This window comes from Meleagris gallopavo, chromosome 14 (assembly GCF_000146605.3).
Source record: "Meleagris gallopavo isolate NT-WF06-2002-E0010 breed Aviagen turkey brand Nicholas breeding stock chromosome 14, Turkey_5.1, whole genome shotgun sequence".
Lineage (NCBI taxonomy): Eukaryota > Metazoa > Chordata > Aves > Galliformes > Phasianidae > Meleagris > Meleagris gallopavo.
In genome coordinates this window covers 9,238,127-9,259,656 of record NC_015024.2, presented here as the reverse complement: position 1 = coordinate 9,259,656, position 21,530 = coordinate 9,238,127, and the positions used below count along the sequence as shown (strand labels likewise).

At 43.2% G+C, this 21,530-nt stretch overlaps 1 protein-coding gene and 1 long non-coding RNA gene across 4 annotated transcripts in view; one reads left to right on the top strand and one right to left on the bottom strand.

Moving 5' to 3' along the window:
* The window catches only part of MGLL (monoglyceride lipase), an 88,213-nt gene that overhangs the window by 30,029 nt on the left and 36,654 nt on the right, over positions 1 to 21,530 (bottom strand). For 2 of the 3 annotated variants that reach the window (XM_019620117.2, XM_010718531.2), the window contains exons 3-4: positions 20,660 to 20,798; positions 3,667 to 3,773 (exon numbers count right to left, since the gene is read on the bottom strand). In XM_019620117.2, the coding sequence (XP_019475662.1) occupies positions 3,667 to 3,773; positions 20,660 to 20,798 (246 nt within the window). Of the gene's footprint in view, positions 1 to 3,666; positions 3,774 to 20,659; positions 20,799 to 21,314; positions 21,513 to 21,530 lie in introns of those variants that run through there. The other variant, XM_003210100.4, reaches the window with a different exon arrangement.
* Positions 15,171 to 18,176, top strand: LOC104913161. The gene is made up of 4 exons (XR_004161306.1): positions 15,171 to 15,240; positions 15,836 to 15,949; positions 16,821 to 16,862; positions 17,216 to 18,176. It is a non-coding gene; the product is annotated as an uncharacterized LOC104913161 (long non-coding RNA).

The window sequence follows — 21,530 nt, the reverse complement described above, 5'->3', positions numbered from 1 at the left end:
TCTGAGAGGGACCTATTAGCCCATCTGCAGTTCTCACTAGCATTGCAAAGCACTGTCCTCAAGCAAATCTAAAGGCTAAAATCTGCTGCCTGGTTAGGGCTAAGTAATTCACTTTCCTTATTTGCATACCAGACCATTACTCATTACCCATAAGAAGCACCAGCAATTCTGAGTAAAAAAGATGCCCTGTGCCATCACTGTTGAAAGTGTAAGATCTAAGTGAATGTATTTTTGTGGACCTTGGATCTTGGAATGCTTTTGTAACCATGATTAGCTGACATGTACTTTTGAAGGTGAAACTGTGGTTGTTCTGGTCTCAGGCCATGTAATGCAACCATACAAATAAGATCCCAGGAAATGAGATGTTTCAAGAAGTGAGACGAGGATAGCTGGAACATCATGTGCTTTACCAACTGAAAATGCTTGGATAGGGGAAACAAAGCCACATTTTCTATCCTTTATTCTCATTTTCCTTGGCTTTCTGCTTCACCCTAAAGATAATATAACAAAAGGAGCTGCAATCTGTCTGCAGGTCCGTGAAGAATTACCATATTGCTCCAGTTTGATGACTCTCCCACGGGTATTCCTTCTAAGAGGGCTTCCCTAAATTGATTGCCAATAATCTAATATATTCGTCTGTCTCTTTGTCATCAGAATGTTGACATAATAAACACTAATATGAGAAGGAAACAAAAATGTGAAATTTTGTTTCAACAAAGCTGAAGCTGGCAGAAATACATAGCAGGGTCGGCTCAGCAACCTTAACTCATGAAGCTGAACTCCACGTACATTCAGAAACCATGGAAAACCATTACCTGCCTATTAAAACACAAGAGACCACAGAATGAAATGCTGCATTACAAAGAAATAGCATTTTTCTCTTCCATGAGGCTGATATTAAACAAAGCAATTTAACAGCATTAGGTGTAAAGGAAACCTAAGAGGTCTTCTGGAAATAAGTTTTCACCACTATTGAGGAAAGTTTCTAAGAAGTAGCTATGAGATACAGCTGACTTGAGGTTAGTGTGAAATATCTGAAAGAGCAAATGCATTAACAACGTACTCTGAGACACTAAGAGAGCCAAGCTAGTGTCACTTCTCTGGTGCCAACAGGAAGACACAAATTCAGATGAGCACTGTTACCCCGTGATATGCCAGCCGTTTTGCTGTAGCCTTGCATAACAAGAACCAGTGGTGCAGAGCAGCCTTCAGCAAGATTTACAGCCCATGCATAAGCTTTTACAGAATCAGCAGTATAAATGGAAATTATTTTTCCTTCTTTTGACTGAAGGACAGACACTGTATAAATCAGTCAAGTCACACATACTACAGCCATAGCAACTTCCCAACTCATTTGGGAAATCATGCTAGCCCTGCCGTGGAACTGCATGGATAATATCTTGCCTGAATTGGGAAATGTATCCGTGAGTATTCCAGAACAAGAATAAACATCCAGGTCAAAAAATCTACGCCAAGCCCTTAAGAGTTACCATAAAAAATTACAAAGGGAAAGCAATTATTTTGCTAATGCAATTGAATAACTAATATTACCCAAAGATATCCAAAGGGTGGGACACAATGAGGAAACACACCAGTGAGGTGACTTGGGAAGGGGAAAACAGTGGAGAAAAGTTATAATCCTCCATTTGCTCTGGGCAGATTTGGCAGTGAAGGTGTGTGTCATAGAATCATTGGGTTGGAAGGAATCCTTAAAGGTTACCCAGTCCAACTCCACTGCACTGAACAGGGGCACCTACAGCTCCATCGGGTGCTCAGAGCCCCGTCCCTGTCCTTCAGCTCAGGCTGTAACTGTATTACTCCAGACAAGGTCTGTCCTCACCACTCACCTCTTTAGGTGGAAATATTATTTTACAGAGCCTAAAATATATTAATTGTCTCTGTAGCTTAGTGAATCCAGTCTCATTTAAATGAGTTCTTTGTGTAGTACAATTGCGTATTCAGTGTTCTGCTTTCAGGTTCCTCTTTGCCCTCTCCCTCTTGTCATGATGAAAACCAAACTAAGTTGACAATGAATACTGTAAGTCTGACAGAGAGAACAAAGCTCTTAAGCAGCCCGAGCAACCAGAAGTGTGTTAAGTGAACTAATCAATTCAGCAATTCTGTCCATAGGAAGAAAAACACAACATACCTATGCTTCTCTAGTAAAAAAAAAAGTCAAGGAAAAGAGAGCAAATAACTGTCTCTTTATGCAGCACAATAAACACCTGACAGGATCCTTCACCCCAAAGCCCCTTCCCGCCTACAGAAGAGTCATTCTCTGTACCAGACCCATGCAATAAATACAGTGCTCTATCACTTTTTCTAGACTCATTGCTTCAAATATTGCTATTTCAACTCTACTTCTCAAAACTGTTACTGAGTGTTAAGGGAATAAGGAATGAAGGCCTACTCAGCATGCATAGTGAGCAGCCACAGTCCTGGGGTGCTGGGCCCTGGCCAGCCATCTGAACAAATTGCTTGTGCCTTGTTCAGTCACTTTCTGCATACATTGTGGTCTACTAAGAGCAGCTTCAGGGTGAACAGCACATAGTCCATGCCTCTGTCTTTCTCATGAACTTTGTGCCATACAGATACCAAAAGAGGAATGGAGATCTTTTCTGTTGGGATGGCTGCACGCTCCCACTAGCCTACATCTGAATCAGAAGGAAGTACGTCAACGTGAATGAGACCACGCTTACAACATTTGTGCCCATTTAAGGAGAAACAGACTCCTGTGGTCAGCAGAGATACTTTTGCACAGGTCAACTGTCTTTGTGAAGTCAGCTCTGCATGGCACGTGATCTGCTGCCTGTAAAACCACTGACAGTAGTTTATATATTCAGGACTGGATACTTTTTTCTTGTCAGGGGGAATTCTGCACACCAAGTGCAGTGCTGTGAGTGAAAGGAGTCATGAAAGCAAAACCAAGATGAAGCTGTGAGTACTTGAATTTGATGAGACATTGCCTTTCCTCTCCCAGATTAAAGGGTGCAATGTCTCACTTGTTCTCCTTTCTACAGCTTTCAGGATCTTCAAGCTCAAGTTCAGCAGTCTTGTCTTTGAGGAGAGCTAGGGAGAACCTTCCACTGTATTCCTACGCTTCCTACACTTTCCAGTGTCACTGGAGGATCTGCCAGAAGGAGATCAGATTTGCCCTGAAATCCATCCCATTTTGCCTTTCAGCTCAGAACTGACCTTGCTTTTTTTTCACTGCCATCATTAATCACATTGATTCCCTGCATCAAGAGTGCAGCTATCTAGTGTACTGCTGTGTGAAAGCTATGATGTCATTTTAGATCCTCCACTGCAATTTTTAGGACAACAAGAACCATGAATCCAGCAAAAGTGGCTCCTAGTCCCACTACCACAGTGGATGATCCCTCCTCACCCCCAAGAGATAGGTGAGAGAGAAATAGTCCTTAACAGACAGGTTAAACCAGCATCAGCAGTAACATTAATGGTAAGACTGAGGAAAACCCAGAGAAATAAGGTTGCTATCTTATAGATTCAGTATGCAGATTATCACAAAGCTTCAAATACTCCCTTTCTCATTTACGCTGATGTGTATTTTATTGACTTCTCTCTCACTGCTGAGTAGCTTTAATGGCATTTGCCTCAGTAAAGTCCTGAGTTGCTGTAAATCAAGTACTGTTTTAGGCTACTCACCATGGTCATGGGCAAATACAAACAAGTTAAGTTCTGTCAGCCTCTGGGCCAAGTCATCATAACGGCCGCAGTGTTCCCCAGCGCCATGAGCGATAAACACGAGGGCCCTAAATGGAGCATTAAGGTATAAATCATTAACTCGGCAATCAACGCACAAAGGCTTCAGAGCCGCAAGCAAAAACAGCACATTCAATTTAGCAACAGCATTTCAGATATCAGCAAATACAAGGCAAGTTAAATAAGGGCTGATGAGAGTTTTAACACGGGAAAACAGATTGCCATCCTAACCTACCATCGACTCGATCTTCACCAGCTGGTAGCAGGGCAGACACAAGCATGTCTCTGCACATGGGACAGACTTTGTTATCTGTTTGCAACCAGGATCTGCTACAAGTTCAAAATGCAGATGGGCATCAGCACCAGTCCTTGGGTGGGTAGCTATGCCTTGGCTTTGAGGCTTTCATGTTGCTCCTACAGTGGAAGTGTTGCCCTTGAGTTTCATGGAGTTGGTATATCTTGGTATACCAAATTGGTATATCTTACAAATACAAATGGTCCTTAACTTTTTACCTTGCAACATTGTCAAATGCTTGAGAGCAATCTTAAAGATGAAATTTCAGCTAAACAACAAATCTCAAACAGTCCAGAGCATTGCTTTGAGTTTGGAATTTTATCTTTTGACTCCAGTTCTGGTAATCTTACTATTGCACTTTCTGCCCCGAAACAGTGGCTTCCCTTTGGCAATTAAATGGACTTTTACATAGCCACTGTACAACTAGAGAGAAGAACCATGAAAAAAGTCTAATGGACAATTCTTTTTGAAAGACCTTATAGAAATATTTATCTTCAAATATTACAGTTGCAGCAATGATGCTTTATCTTCACTGTGAGAGTGACTAAAGATGAATGAAGTCTTTTAATCAGGCAAAGTCCGTGCAGAATTGGACTCGAAATGCAGTGGAAGTAGCAATGAGATTATGTAAGTTTTGCTGAATTCAACAGGTGACTTTTCAAAATCCAGGAGCATACACATGACGTGTTCCTTTGCAAGTGCCATCTGTCATTGGAACATCAGCAATGCAAAACAGTCAGGAGGCTACAGGTTTGAGATTCTCAGTACATTAAATGAACTGACAACACAAAATAATGCAGCAGTTTACAGCTAGTGATTTCCTCTACTTTATTTTGATTGAGGTTTTGAATACATTTTCAGTGTATTCACTGCAGTAAACTGCTTTGATCTTAATATACTTAAAAAAAAGATGTGAATGATGTAGAAAATCCTGCTCTAGCTCTTTGATTAGCACCCACTTCAAAGTATTTGCTCATGCTAGACAGCTTGAAAGAGCACCCATTGAAACCAGAAGGATTTAACAGAGGGACTTCAAATACAGCAATGCAAAGATGCTCTGGTATCTGTCCAACACTAATCAGCAAGGCTGAGGTTAGGCCACGTAACACTTACAAATTAAAGAAAATTTAACTGAAGGTTTCAGAATGGTTGGTGTGGAACAGTCATTTCTTCCTTTTCAGCCTCCCCTATTGAAACATTTACCACGTTATCAATACACGTGTTAGCCTGATTTCCAAAGCACAATGCCTACAATTATAGATCCATTGAATCGCTAACGTTGGAAAAGACCACTAACATCACCCAGTCCAACCCCAACCCATCCTACCATGCCCACCAAACCATGTCCCTTGGTGCCAGAGGTGGGAGAGATGGAAAGGCAGCTCATTTCATACTGGAGAATATCACCTTTCTGGAACAAAGCCATCACTGCTTTGCATGTCCCACCTCTCCCAGCTCAGCAGAGATTCCAGGCAGTGCTGCCATTGTCAGTCTCTGATGGAGAAACTAAGGAAATGCTAGGGGAGATCCCATCGCACTGATGGCCAACACAGTGAGTGAGGCTCTGTGAGCATCTCTCCTGCTTCCCAGCTCCTGGCAGTTCCTCTCTGCAGCGTCTCACTTAAGCCCTCTGTTACTCTGTAGCACCAACCTTCTTCCCGCTGACTATGCACAGAGATTAAGGCACAGCTCGCCTGACTGCACACAGCCCTTCCTTTCACAGGGAAATATGATTTGAATGTAAGCACTGAAATACATCAAGTGAATGAAAACTAATGGGAAGCTGCTGAAGAGATCTTTGCTGGGAAATGCTTGCTGATATTTCATCCCCCTGACAGCAAAGCCCTAATTTTGCTTTCATTCACACTGCCACAGCACCGTGACTCTGCCTGACAGCAACCTGCTAGATCTCAGCCCCCTCATCTTCTGTGAAGCCAGCAAGAAAAGAAAAAGCTTCGTGCTGCAGAGAAGCAAGGTGTTCCTGCAACCTCTCATGCCAGCATGACAATTGTCATGAGCAAAATACTGAATAAAATCCCTGGGACTGTTTGTGCCATTAGAGCCCTAATGGCAGTGGCTGTCAAGACAGCTCAGGCACTTTTCAAAGTTTTGTCCTATGATCATAAGTTGTGACAAACAAGGAGTGAAATCTTCAAACTGGTATGTCCAAACAGAAGCAGCACCATCTTCAGGGTCTCTGTGCACAGGGGCCATGCTTCAACGCCTTGAAAACCTGAAGTTAGTCTGAGCTTCATCTGAGCCAGGACTGAAAGATTTGGCTCTTTCTTATCATCTTCCATTTTCCAAAAACAAGTTTAGATTTGGCAAAGAGTACCCGAAAGCAGTGTAACAAATACATGGTGCACATATTTTCCCTGGCAAGCTGGTGTGCAAGTACAGCGAGTGATTGCTTTGAGTGACAGCAGTGCTTCACTGTATGTAAACATTTTTGCAGACACTCCTGCTCTCAAACTGCAATGGCTGGATAGGAAGAAACATGTCTAAGATTGCTTTGAATGGAGGGGCTTCTGCAAATTGTTTAAAATTAATACAGAAACCTTTTGAGGTTTGTGTGACTGCAGTGTCTCAATGGCAGTGTTGTTTAAGCAAGGTTTGCGTATTGGCCACACACCAAATTGATCCTGGGGAGAAATTTCTTCACCTCCAGCTCTCGCAATTTCAGTGATGAAATCCTTGCAAACATATAAATCTCAGGTAGAAGGCATGGCTCACAGCCTGCAAAGCTTTCTTGTGCAGACTGACCCATGCCTGAACCCACGAGTTCTAGTTTCTAACCACAGGCAGATCGACCTGACACATCTTTGGATGCTTCAGCTGGCTTGGGCTGGTGGAACAATAACTGCTGAAATGGTGCCAAAGTGCTGTTTTGGCTTCTGCTCAAGACAGCACCTTGGATGCATGTGATCACACATTTCCCCATGATCCACGAGTGTGTTACACACAACACCAAGGCATGAGCTGGAGCATAAGTGTACCAGCTCTCACCTCACCAATGCAATAATAGCAATTATGGCTGTTAAAGGAAAGCAGCTATTGATTACTGTTTGCAAAAGCAACATTTTTCACATGTCCCTGCTCCTTCCATTGCCTTCTCCTCCCCTCTCCCTCCCTACAAGAGGTTTCTGCCTCCTGGTACTGCACAGCTTGGCAAACAGATGTGGTTACTTAGCACAACAAGCAGCAGGACAATGTTAGTTTTTACCATTATCTGCCATTAGGAGGTAATGGTGCATGCCAGTGACCTCATCTCCACTGGGCTGCTCTCCCATGGCTATATCAGCTCCTCCTGTGCTGCAGCTGCACCTTGCAGAGCCAGCAGCATGCCGAGGTGTCCCTGTGCAGGTGGGTCAGGCTGTGAGCAGGGTGGTATGATCTTCACATCCTGTCCTCTAGGGGCTGAGGCCCCTGTGCGATACTTCATAGCCAGAGAATATCTCAGAACACTGGGACTAGAACAAAACGCTGAAGACAAGATTTCTGTGACTGCATACATAAAAAATCCAGTATTTTCCACCCTATTTGAAAGCATCCCTCTTCAGAACAATATTTAAGTATTTGCTTAACCTCAGGAAACTCCCTTTGGCTCATGAAAGTCAGTAGGACTTACAAAGTACAAGATTAAAGTTAAAAAAAAAAAGGATTTACAAATGCTGTTCTGCGTTAGGACTGATTTAATCACATGCAGAAGTGATTTCCTGAATCAGACCTTGGCAACTTAACCTAATACCATGTTATTCTATGGAAGGCAACTATGCATTCATTTGATACGATTCTTTTGCCAGAACCAGATCAACTCTAACGAAGAAAATCTGATTTTTGCAGCTTTGAGTACTCGACACCAAATTCCTAAAGTAATTTTTAAAAATTAACCAACAGGAAAGCTCTGAATTAGGTGAGGCTGCCAGAAAACGACTGGCTTACCGAATTGATTATTAGGTTTGGCTGTGTTGTTGCAGCTGACTTATCAGCTGACATCAGCCTGACTCTTAGAAACGCTGAAAACAACAAACATTTATGTATGAAAAATACTTCACTGGTGGCACTTTTGGAGAAGGATCTGGATAGCTGACCACAAACTCTTTAAATTTATTATATCATGTGTGTCGATTTTCCTTCCACAGGATATCGTCATGGAAAATCAATTACAGGTATGCATTCTTGTGTTAGCTAAGAGTCCTCACTGATTCTAAAGATTAGCTATCTTTCCCTACAATAAGATTATGCATTCAGCAGATGGTAACTTTATCAAGATTTAAGCAATATTCCAATTTTCTATTATTAAAGATTACCTGTGCCTCAGAAATTTCCAGATAACCATTTCCAAGCACACATAACGAAGAATGAAACGCTTTGTTCACTTAACACTTAACAGACATTGCTGATGTTCCTCTGGAGGGCTCTAGACCCTCTTGTGGTCTTTTTGGCAGAGGTGATCTATAGCCCTAGGTGACCCTGGCAGAACTTGGCTTTGGGCAGGGATTACAGAAATTTATGGGCGTTTCTCTCATGTTGTACATTACATGCATGTGACCTAACCAGCTAGCCAAGCATTCAGGCTGGTGACTCCAGATGGACAGGAAAATTGATGGTGGAGTCAGGTGTGTCCCTTTGTGCTCCTTCTGTCTCCAGGAAACTTACAGAGTTATGTTCCTCTGAGGGCACAAGAAGTGATGACTTGCTCTGAATTCCAACCTGTGTTTCAGAGAGGCAGTTTATTAAGTTCAAGCACTTTGCTTGCTCTGTTGCTCAGATTTTTGGGGAAACACATTCATAGCCTTTGCTCTGCTGGCCCATTTATGCTCAGCTTTACTACATAGGTCCATAACCTGGGTAGTCATATTCTTTTCCAGCTGTCACTGGAGTTTAATGACGTTACCTCAGACCAGCAGTTCTACTGCTACTTTTCCCACATCAGAGAAAAATGTTAATCTGGAGTCAAGTCTACACTGACGTTCCCTTAACAGCACTGACCATGTAGCATCAGTGGAATCTCACTCCCTGGAGACCTTCAAAAGCTGTGATCAGCACAGATACCCCTGAGTATCTGGGCTCTAAATTTGGAGGAACTCACCTTTTCCAGATAGACTGAGACTAGTAATGGTTCAAGACTGCAACAGTTCAGCCTGTGAACAGCCTCTGAGCTCCAGAGGCTGCATCAAAACACTGCACTACGGTCCAGATCGTAAACTGACAATTTTAAAATAAACTCCTCCAGCAAATCCTGCTTCATATCTTCTCCCTTTCCCCATTTGCTCAAGCCTGGGAGTTCCCATTCAAGCATGCCCAGAGGGGCTGCTCTTAGTCTTGGCAGCATCCTACTGTCTAACATGATGGAAACTTAGGGTTCAGTCTTAACATCCCTGCTTGCTTCCATGAGTAATGCTTTTGCCTTCAGCAGCTGTTCATGCACATGCCTGCAAGTCTGGTTTCACAATGCATTTCAAAATCATGGTGATTCCTCATCAGCATAGAGTTAGGAGATCTGAGAGCTCCTGTGACCTCCTGGAGGAGTACCATGGGTGGGTTATTCAACAACACCAGAAAGCGTAGGCAGCATAAATCAACGGAGCAGAAACAGAACTGGATAGTACAGATATATTTCAAAACAAACAGCTCAACAGGAACTGGCTGGAGCCAGCTCAAAACAATGTGGAGGAACAGCTTATGCTGATTTATTGTAGCTCCTTGAAGAGCAAGCCCTCACCACAAATAACTCATGAGTGGTCTAATACAGGGAAAAGAGACGAAGGAAACTTCAGGCGAGGTGGGATGGGAGGAATTATTTGAATCTTGCAACTGCTTAGCTCCAGACAAGTCCCTGAAAGTCAGCATTTGAGACCAGCTGTATTTTGTTTCAAGGAAGCTTTGAAGTAGTACTTCAGGGGACACAAGGCTGAGACCAGAGCTGAAATGTTTGTAACTTGAAATTCATAGGCAGGCTCTTCTCACCCTTTTTTTGGATAAAACTGAAGAGATCCTCGACTTACCAGGTACACTCGCCCACTTTGATATCAGAGATGGAATTTTCCCTGGTGGGCCACTGTGGACCCAATGTTCTCAGTGTGCAGGACAGAACAGCACTCTGCTCTGGAGATGCTCTTTCTTCTTGCTACTGCCTTTCTACAGAGCACGGCAATCCTTGAAGGAAGAATTATGCCTTCTATTTCCAAAGAGGCCTGTGACTTGTTTTTGATTGAATCATCTCCAGTCTCACGCTGTTATTTCAGGGAGTGGATAGAACAGACAACTCATGACATGACACTGAAACAGTTAGAAAAGGAAGAATTCAGGTAATTACCCTAGCACCTGTGCAGGGTAGAAACAGCAGTGCACATGTGGCACAAATGATCAGACTGCTTCTTGCATCAAAAACCACACAAAATACTTTAATCAGGCATGGTGGAATTACTGGGGTAAATCTTCCACTGGCTTGGAAGAGATCTGTGAATAAGGAGCAAGAAAGGTGATGACACTGTACTTGTCCTGAGACAGTATGCTATTATTACTTTTTAATAAAGCCCTGACTGTACAATCCCCAAGTGTAGCAATGGTCTAAAGCCAAACAGAATACTGCAATTCCCTGAAATGCTCCGACCTGATAGCATGGTTTGTACCAGACAGTTCCGCCATAATATGCTCAGGAGTTCTTGATTACTTCCTGCAGAGAGGAAATTGCCCTTCCTCACTTTTACCTTTTGGATCCAGTTTTGTCTGAGGCTCTCTGTGTTAGCAGGAATCTTAATTGGTTATCTTTCACAAACCAACTTAGAAAAGTCCAGTTCAGATTTCGCAGATAATGTGCGTCTCCAAAGAGCCAATCATTTCCTGCATGACTTTCCAAAAGCCGGTGTGGAATTAGGCCAAAACCATAGAGACAGAAACTCTAAGATTGATATCTTAATCATAAAGTAGTTATGTATATTTTAGCATACTTTGAGATTAAGCACATTAATTTCTAATGAATAATCCTCTCGACACATCCCAGAGCTGCACTCCAGCTCTGCCTGGCTATGAGGAGAACCTTTGCATAGAGGGGCTTTGCAGTCTCTGTCAAAATCAATATCAGGAACTATTCCTCAGGGAAATCAGTAATGTCACAAGCAAAGCACTTGCCAAGGCTTTGAGCCTGTTCCAATTAATTTTGCATTCCACATTTGCCACAGACTCGAGGTAGGAAAGAAAGTTGAACGTAAACAGCTAAACGTTATACACCATCATCTTGCTGAGGCAGTGACTGCTGGAACATAAGTTTTAAAGACTGGCATATTTATCCATGCCTCTAACCAACGTAAATCTGAAACACAGCTGAGGTGCAATGATTTACAAGTTAACAAATGAATAGAGACTTCTGCCTCCGTCGCCAAATCCAGATCTGTGTTATTTCATGGTGACACTGAGCTAGCACATTTGTCCAGAGAACTTAGCTGTGGAGGCTGCTACCTGAACCTCTTTCATTTCCAGCCCCAGGGCAGCGTCACCCACGGCAGTGAGAGCTGCCACACCAACATCAATAAGGAACTTCTTGCCACGAGTTCTGCACTGTCTTGTTGGTTTGCTCTCAAAAATGGCCATATGTAACAGCTTTAAACAGCAGAAATTGAACGGGGACCTGGGCAACTTGGAGTGCAACTGTTACAATAAGGATGAGTAAGAACAATGAAATAAAGAAGTAATCACTTTAAGTACTGGCAAAGAAAGCTAAAGGCATGTGGGATGCCTTTTCTTTAGAAAAGCTTAAAATAGAAAAGGAAATCAATACTCATTTACAGTATCTGGCAACCACTGAACCAAAACATACATGTACACCTACAGCAAATCAGAAATAACAACACTTATTTAAACCACAAGCTGTTATTCTGCTGTGCGAACGCTGTGTTTTCTGTGGATAGCTTCACCAGAAACTGAGAAGCACCACATATTTGGGACCATTTCTAAAAAGCTTTCACAATACCAAGAGCAAATATTGTCAAAACTACAGCTATTAACCCCGGCACTGCTGGGCTGGCTCCTGCTCTTCTGGACTGTTGGCAAAGAAAGAGTGAGAGCTGATGGGGGAGAGCAGAATGCTTTGCCTGCCCTCCTGAGCCTCTCTTCTGATCACTTACAAGTCACCATTCGTGGGAGCACAAGGCAAAATGCAAAGAAGCCTGGATGCTACTTTTGGCATGTTGAGTGATGGGACTACCTCTCCTAAAGCAGCAGTAAAATACATGCACCAAGCAGAGCCCTGGTGGTCAGAACCCATGCCTTGGCATCATACAGTGCCTATGAAAAACTAGGAGCTTTAGGGGAAGGAGTCGTGTTTAGCAAATTAACATTCCCCAAACACTGAAAGTGTTATTGAATATAAACAAAGTGAATTTGCTGATTGATTTTTTTTCCATCCCATAGCTCTGGAAGAAGTGTGACCAGTAAATAAACAGCATCAATAATAACAACAGCTGGCTTTTGTACAACACTTCTCATTCATAAAACTGAACATGCTTTTTTTTTAAGGGGTGCAGCTATGATTGTCACACAGCCATCAAATGAAAAGATGATCCAGAGACCCCTCCCCCACTGCCCTGCCCCTGGCAAGGACTGATCCTCCCTACCCCTGACATGTAAACTGAGTACAGGAGGTGGAAGCCTTGCCCATGGCAACACAGCATGCCACTGGCATGGGCTGGACACACGGTGTGAGGCAAAACCCAACCCTACAGCAGTCACTGGGAACTCAACAGCAGAGCCAAAATCATAAAATCATAGAATCGTTAAGGGTGGAAAGACCACTAAGATCACCAAGTCCAACTGTCATCCCACCCCCACCATGCCCACTAACTCACATCCCTCAGTGCCGCATTTCCGTGGTCCCTGAGCACCTCCAGGGACAGTGACTCCACCATTCTCTGTGCAGCCTGTGCCAGTGCATCACCACTCTTTTGGAGAAGAAATTTTTCCTAATATCCAATCTAAATGTCCCCACGGGTTCCCTGAGCCCCATTCCTGTGCTGCGTGCACAGGGCCACAGTGAACCTGGAAAGAGAGAGCCAAATTTTAAAAAGCTTTCTGTGCTACAGAACCTGTGGGCAGCTAATCACATCAGAAAGGCGATCTGTGCATTTTCAGAACAACCTGGTTTTAGCTGTTTGGTTCTCCTCGCTGACCCTTGAATATGCTTTTAATAAAATGAAATTATGAATGCTGCTCGGAAGACAGTTTTTATTACTTTAAATATTGTAGACTAGCTCTCACACGAGACTTGAAAAAAAACAAATAAAGAAGAAACACCATAGCCATTAGGTCAGCTAGATGTTATCTCTAGAGCAATCTCAAAGCACTTAGTGCTTCCTCAATCACTCTTCACTTCTTTAGCCCAGCAAATTAAGCCACTGCAGATTTCTGGATTTTGACAAGAGAATTTGAAATCTCACTGAGATAATTTTGAAAAATAGAAGTAAAAAATATGTTGAAAAATAATATATGAAATCTATCTTTCCAGCTGGTAAACTAGCTAACCTGCTGACACCTGGAGCAAACCAAGCCAACCTTCTGCTCTTAAAAGAGACAAAGATTTAGGTTTTTTTTCCATCACACCACTGTTTTTAAGCTTGATGGAAAGGAAACATACATAGCAAATGTTTTTTTAGCATAGGACAGATAGATGGCTAAAAAAATCAGTAATCTTTCTCATCTATTAATTCTATAGTCATTTGTACATTTTCTGCTTGCCCATCTATACACAATACTGGATCAAAAGATTACTACATTATTACCATTGAATGATTGACTTTAGCTCATCTGTCAATACTTTCTTTTTTTTCTCTCCTTTATTTTAGTAGATTGCTGCTGAGACAATTGACTTGTAGCTGAAAAGCAAGAACAACTAATGATCACTTAGTGGATTTTTAAAATCTCTCCTTCAACATCAAGCACTCTTCAACCACAAAACCTCAAGGAATAATTTATTTTCTCTGGCAACTTTCTTCTAGGGACTCCAGATATCACTGCTGTCACCCCACTTACATCACTCACTTCGATCATTATACCAAATTTTAGACTGGGGAAACAAAAGCACAGAGAAATCAAAGGCCCGGTTATTTATATCTTTGGTCAGTGCGCACAGTCTTAACTGTATTTTTTGCCTATTCTCTGCTCCTCATTGACTTCTTTTTTCCACTCTTTTCCACCAAATTTTTTAGGTCTAGCAATCTGCTTTTGCCATCACTTTGTTAGCATGGATTCAGAAGCTCTGTCATCAAGTGATCGTCTACCAGACAGAAAAGAAGATGGATCCCATCTGGAGAGCAAGTGTCTGTCACATAGAAGAGGAGTCTCATTCCAGTGGAAGTACTCATGAAGTATTATTACTCAATGTCTTAATGATGCCAGAAACTTTGATCTGACATTGCTACCTTCCTCCCTGTTGGATAATAAGCCATACTGGTAGAGTGTCATGGTACTGGTACTGGTGGAGTAGGAACAGTGATGTATAAGGGTATAATGAAGTTAAGGGTATAATTGTGGGGTGTAACAAGGCAAGGGATTATAGGATTCTCATGGGCAGGATGCAATAGTCTTTCCTTAGATAAAGTTTAAGCTATGGAGTATCAGCCATTTGCTGTCAAAATTGTGTCACATCTCTTGGACAAGCTACAATGGAAGGTTGTTAAACACTGATGGCTTCCATTCAAGTGGAAGCACATTTGGACAATGGGATGCCTGGACCTAGAGAAGGCAGCTCAGCAAAACGTGTCTGCAGGGACAGCTCTTAGAACAATGTAATTTCCCTAGAAGAACAAAGAGATCAGATGTTCGTGCTAGATCTGAAAATCACAAAGCCACAGCAGCTTCAGGGGAACTCACAAGGAAACCCAGACCAACTCCTCTGCAACATGGATCTAGAAAACACATTGCTTTCTACCCAATACAACTGTGCCAGCCAACTCCTGTAGATGTATTCATGGTGATCTAAAAGAGCTGCCCCAGTGTATGGTAACTGTTGAGTCACAGCCTGAACCACTGATTGAGCATCTGGGGAAAGGACCCAGTCAGCCCTCAGAGCACAGGTGAAGGCAATTCAGCTGTGACAGGAAGGGTAGAGCCTAGCTGCACCTCTCTTAGACCTCATTTAAGGGCTGATGGCACTGGGGAAGGATTTCTTCCTGGAGATCCTTCCTTGGTGAAGCTTTCTCTTGTGAACTGAGATTCTTCTGATACAGGTGAGCAATCTTCTTCCCATCCTTTATGGCACCTCTCTATTGTATGAGTCCTTTTGTCATCACATTTCTGTTGTAATGCCTTTCCCATTGTACTGATCTGTCCAATTGCTACACCTGGGGATGCTCAAGACTTCTGAAGTAACTGAGGCAGGGAACAGCATGCAGGTGCTTTCATTGTTTTGTCCAAACCTATATGTGCCTTGTGCTACTGAAAGAAAGATTTCCTGCATCTGGAATCCTGACACACTTGATGAGTTTGTCAGGTTCATTGATGGCATCGCTTTCAATGTGTAACAAGTCTGATGGGCTGGTTGATTACTCGGTTCATCAGTGGCACATGAAGAACGAAAACTGATTTTGCATCCTATGCTGTTGTCTGAGGACCAGGATGAAAGCTTAATGAAACTTCTGAGATTCACAACAGAGAACTCCTAGAGTCAGCTTGCTCTTGCATGCCACCAGCCATAAAGTTACACTGTCTTGCCTGTACCTAGAAACTGATCCTAAGAGTGTAATAAACAAAAACGGCTGTTTACAACCATTGTTATTCTCTTTGTTTTTGTCTTATTCCTTGGACTCCATGGAAAAACAAAAGGAGATTTGCATTCCTGTAAGGACTGAAGAAATCCTGTCCTACTGAATGGAAGCTGCTGGGAATACCCACAGCAAGAAATGAAGCTTTCATGTCTGTCAAAAAAGTCCCTCACAGGTGAAGTTGGTTTATTAATTTTCCCACCCCCTGCATAAGAACTCATGGGAGGCTGTCACCATTCACAACAAATAAGGCTGTCACCTAGAGCAAAGAGAACACAACTTTTGAAAGAATACACACAGCTGACAAATTGGAGAAGGAAGGCTTTAGGAACTCAGGCAATAGCAATGTAGCAAGTAAAGCCTGGAATGTTGGTTTGACAATGAAAATCATTAAGTGAAAAGCTCTTATTTCCCCCGTGCTCTGTTTATGATGTGATCAGACATGCGGAGAGCTCAAATCATCCTATGACATGATGCTGACATAAGTCATTTTAAACTGCGCAAGTTTGGTCCTTGTGCATTAGTTTGTACTAATGAGGTCAATTTCAAACTGAAGTGTTCTTCCAGAGTGGCACCGAATTAGAAAATTCAGTATTTCTAGAGAGTTGCACAGCGTAATTAGAGACACTAGAATTAGTGGCTTGCTTTCCTTTGCTTTGACTTCGCTTTGGTTTATTTATTTAGTCATTTTGGAAGGGTCTGAAAGTCAAATTTAACTTTGTCATCTGCTCACGCTGAGAGCAGTGCTGTTCTTCTGGAAATGCCATGGAAATGCTGATAATGAGGTGCCAAAATCAGCAAGCAATATTCACAGTTCAAGGGCTGGTTCAAATCTAAAGGCAGTTTGTATTTCTGCACCACAGGCACTTCTGCAAAGTCCTTCAGAGAGAGAGAGAAATAGATTTCTTTTTCTTTATTGGTTTGCTCTTTTACCACTACCAAGTCAGAATGAATGACAGGCATTTTTTTTAGAAAGAAAAAAAAAAATGCAAATAGAGAAGCAGGTGCGTTTTGTTTCATTTTGTATTTTTAATCACACTTTTCAGGTGTAGAGCTGAAAGAATCCTACAAAGGCAGTGTTTGCTCAGGTAATTGCACTCTGTTCCCCTAAATCATGGTCACAATGTCTGAAGTTGAACCAAGCCATTTCACCGTACATTAACAATCGAGCAGGAAGACATGCGGCCCACACATGTCAGCTCCTGACAGCCTCCCCAGCACAGAATGGGCATTTCTAAAAGCATCCTTGAACTGTGAGCATCTCGCACTTCAAGTGCCCAACCTTAATTTATGCCTATTTACAGAGGAGAGCCAAACACCACTGTCTCAAATCTGAAATCAGTGGTGGATGCGGGCTATTGGTAAAGTTGATGATACTAGTAGGATTCAAAACTGAGCTGGGTCAACAAATCCCAAAATGCCCTAAACAAATTGTTTGCAGTTATCCAGGCAGTGATGGGAACAGCTGAGACATCCAGGGAAGGCCACCAGGATACTGCACAGAGGGGAAAGAAGGTCAACGCTGAAATTCTTCAGGCCCTTTTGGGGCCTCAAAGGAAATGGTTTGACTTCTCCTCCCGACTTTCCTTCCCGTTCCTCATCCCACCTCTATTCTTAGCAGCTTTGTCTGAGGGCTGGGAACAGAGCATGGTTTCTTAATTCCTCACCTCCTGTTACCTCATATTTTGACTTAGGAGGCTGAGGGTGGTGGCAGAGGTTGTAACCTTGCATGGAGCTGTTGTTTTTGTTTACACAAGGGCTGCTTTTCCATTAAGTAGGATTTTCTCAGCTATTGGGACATGCCATAGGTGTGACATCAATCTGTTCTGGTACCAACAATTTAGCTCCAAAAAAAACCAATATTACACAGTCCCAAAAATGGGACCTCACGAGTGAGCTCCCTGTGCCAGCTACCTGCTGTCATGCTCCACAAACCCTGCTCTTGGCAGGATCCAAGAAAACAACACCAGAACACAGTGCTTCTCCCTTCCTGCCACATTAAACGAGACCCCTTAATTACATCTGGGGATGAAACTGGCTCAACAAGTTGGGCAGCTCATGGGACTGCTAGTTGGGAAGCTGCACCTGCAGCCCCAGCTCTCCCCATGGGCTGACATCTCACCCCAAGAGATGGAAAACAGTTGCCCTCCTTCCTTAGTCCATTAATATCTACTCTGTCTACCTCATCTAATCTCCATGACATCTGAGTGCCTTTGTGTGTCAGCTTCCTGCGATGTAATCACCTTAATCCCCCCGAAACAAAGCAGCCCCTGCTGAGGAACTCACAATAGGTGCCTTTCACTCACACCACAACCTTGGCCTCGGTGGCACTTACAACAAAGCATCCATATGTGCACCAATATGGGCTGATCAGTTGGCTCAACACCGTGCAGGATCTGAGCCTGAATATTTGTGTGCATGGAACAGAAGAGCCTTACAAAATTCCCCATCTTCCTGACCAATCTTTGTTGTTGTTTTTTTAAAGCCTTTATCCACCTTTGCAGGTCTGTTTGAGGAGATAAAAGAGAAGCACCCACTCTGAAGAGCAACGTCTGCTGGTTGGCCCCAATGTCCACCCATTGTTTGCTCTCCAACCCCAGGCCAGCAGCACTTCTTAATTTTTTCCTTTGGCAGATATCCCATTATCTTCTCCCTGGGGGGTGGATCGAGGATGGTAAGTTCTATTCTAATTGAAGCCAAGTCAGTGATAACCTTTGGGCATCTGCAGTGAAAAGGTATTTCTGTAGCCCTAGCTGCGATGAGGTGTATAATGGATCAATGGAAGATCCCACGATTCAACTGTTACAGTGTCACTCATTAGCGTTAGGATCAACAATCGAGTTGGAAGATTGAAAGATTCACCTTCAGTAGTTGAAACAGAATAACTGTAACAGGCCAACAAAAGTCCCCTGAGGTGCCTCTCTTTCCCTGTACGTATATATAGATCATTTTTGCTGAACATTTAAAATTAGATGAAAGTTGCCAAGCTTTTACATATGAAGCAGAATAAGCTGAGCTACTTATGAAAAGTGAGAGGGAAAAGATGTATTTTTGGTTTCCTATCAAAGCACTTCAAGAGTGTTCCTGACTGTAGAATATAGACACTAACTAACTATTCAGCCACTTGCATTCTCTCTCATACATAACAATGCAAAACGAGCTAATAATAAACAGTACGCCCTTCCTCATATACAAATACACACACAGGAACCACTTGTAAATGAGCAACACTGATCCCTTCTACTTTTGTTGTCACAAAAGTAGGGCAAGCTTGCTCTCAATTAACTGCTTGGTTCACAGAGCCCTAAAAAATTAACTACCCAGAGGACTTCGGCACTAAGTTTTATCTCTCAGTTCTTTATCATCCTTTCATTTCTTGATCAAAGACCCATCCACTCACTACTAATTTGCTAAGAAATTAAACATGAAAAGAGAAAGCTATTTCACTACTGGATGAAGACCGTTGTGGGCAGTTAATGATTAATTAGCATTACAATATGAGACAGCCTGATTTCACAGTAGAAGCTTGGTTTGGTGCTAATTTTTTTTTCCAATACAGGAAATCTTGAGGCTGGTGCAAAGGATACCGAAAACATCTGTGCCAAAAACTTTCCTCCTCCTGCAAGTCAGTGAATAGAAGTAACTACAAAGCTCTCTGTGGACCAGGTCCATGGATCGTAGGACCACAGATCTTAAGCCAAGACCCATGTCCTAGAACCTAATAAGTGCCATGGAGCTGAGTGGGGTGGCTCACAGCCCTGCTCTCTGGGAACAAGATGGCAATGTACACTGCTTAGATGCAGGCCACCTCCTGACCATATGTCACTGATGGCTCATTGGTTGGCAGGCACCAAACCCAAGGGCAGGAAAGTTGGGTGTGCATCCACCTCTCTGAGATGGTTTGGATACAACCTATTGGGTGGTGTGGGAAAGTGCTACTCCTGACTACTCAAACTCCTGCTTGAACAACTTTTCTTGCATTTGCCTATCAGTTATAAAAAGAAAATACAATTAAAAAATTAACATAGCTTTTCCCATTGGCTTGCACAAAAAACAACCAACCAACCAATATCCAGATTTTGTAAAGTAGCTGCGTATACAGCTAGGGCTAACATAAGTATGTGTCAAGCCAGAATCTGACAGCGGATACTGGCAGCAAGATGAACAGCCATAAATAACTATGGGAGAAACACAGATAGCTTTCTATAGCAGATCATAATCAGCACATAATCAGCACAGAAAGCCATTACACTCAGGGGACTATTTAAATTATGAAAAACATTATTTAAACGTCTCTATCTGATACCTTGTCTGTGTTTATTACCAAGTTCAGTTTTGAACTCACAGAGAGGTCCCAGTGAGAGCTTCCTAAATCATTTACTGACCATAAATAATTTTTTAAAAAAGCAGTTAAAAAGCAACACAGTTAAACCAGCTCCTGCCTGCTGCCCTGAGATTTCTGCTGTTACTGATCAAACTGAATTCAGATGCTGATGCTGTATTTGTTGACACTAAGGAAATTAAAAAGAGCAGATATCGCTGAGTTGGCATCCCATCCCTCCCTGACTGCTGTTGGTTTGAAGGCACTTTGTTCCTGACGGGCATCAGCCTCCTTCAAGTGCCACTCTGGATGTAGCACACACAAGTGCCAAGCGAGGCAGCTGTGCACAGGGCGAGAGTAACTCTGTGGTTCACGTCTGTAAGGTGAGCTTGAGTGGAAAAGGGTTGGGGAATAAAATCATCACAGTAGGAGCTCTCTCAGGTGAGAGACATCTCTCAGTGGCTCTGCAAAGCTCAGTGCACATAGCCCAGTCACAGCAGCCAGGCTATAAAACATAGAGTCTTACTGACAGTCAAAAAAGTGCGTTTGCTGAAAAGTGCTCACCTGGCAGCTGCTGCTGGCTTCCAGTACCTGCAGAAGAGGTGCTGCCCATCAGCGTTGACGATGTGGGGCAGGTCCTTGTATGGGATGTTTTGAGGACTCCGCTTTGGTGAACTTTCCTCGGGCATTCTGGATGAATGACCTGCAAAGTGATGGAAGAAACTTGAGGACAGGTGAAGGCGAGACAAAGCTGACTGGCTTGGAAGCCACAGACATGAAGAAAGTTGGTCAGCAAGGCAAGCGCCGCCGATGGAAGCGTCCCTCCAAACCTCCATCCAAAGGGCCCCCAAATCTTTCCTCCTTTAAAACCATAGCAGGGAAGGCTGGCATTTGGGGGAAGGCACTGGAGGGAGAAGGAGGGAAGATCCATCCACCATCACTACTTCATCACAGCTTTCTCTCCCTCACTTCTCCCATCTGTGTTTACTTTGCATCATTTTGCGAAGCGGATCTTAAAAAGAATATTTGAGCTGCAATCAAGTGCAGATTGTGCAGCAACCGCCACAGATAGGAAAAGACAGCCGCATAAAAGATTTATCTCCAAAGAACGGCGGAGGGAACGCGGCAGAAGTGCCCGCTGCCATCATTAAGATCTTCTCAGCCGACAGCAAAGTGCCGGCAGCGGGGAAGGAAACATCTCCAGCAAACTGCCACAAACCTGTTTTCATCCTGTGCGAGGGTTTGCATGCTAGTGAGCAGCCGGCATGGCAAGGCGAGCTCCAGCAGCTGAGGCTCTGTGCATCGCGCTGCGGTGCCGCTGGGTCCGTGCCGGGCAGCTCCGGAGCGCTCCGCAGCTCCTCTCGGTGGCTCGCTGGCTCTCGGCGGAAAGTCGCTTGGGTAATTCACCACTTCTTCATTTCATCACTTTTTTTTT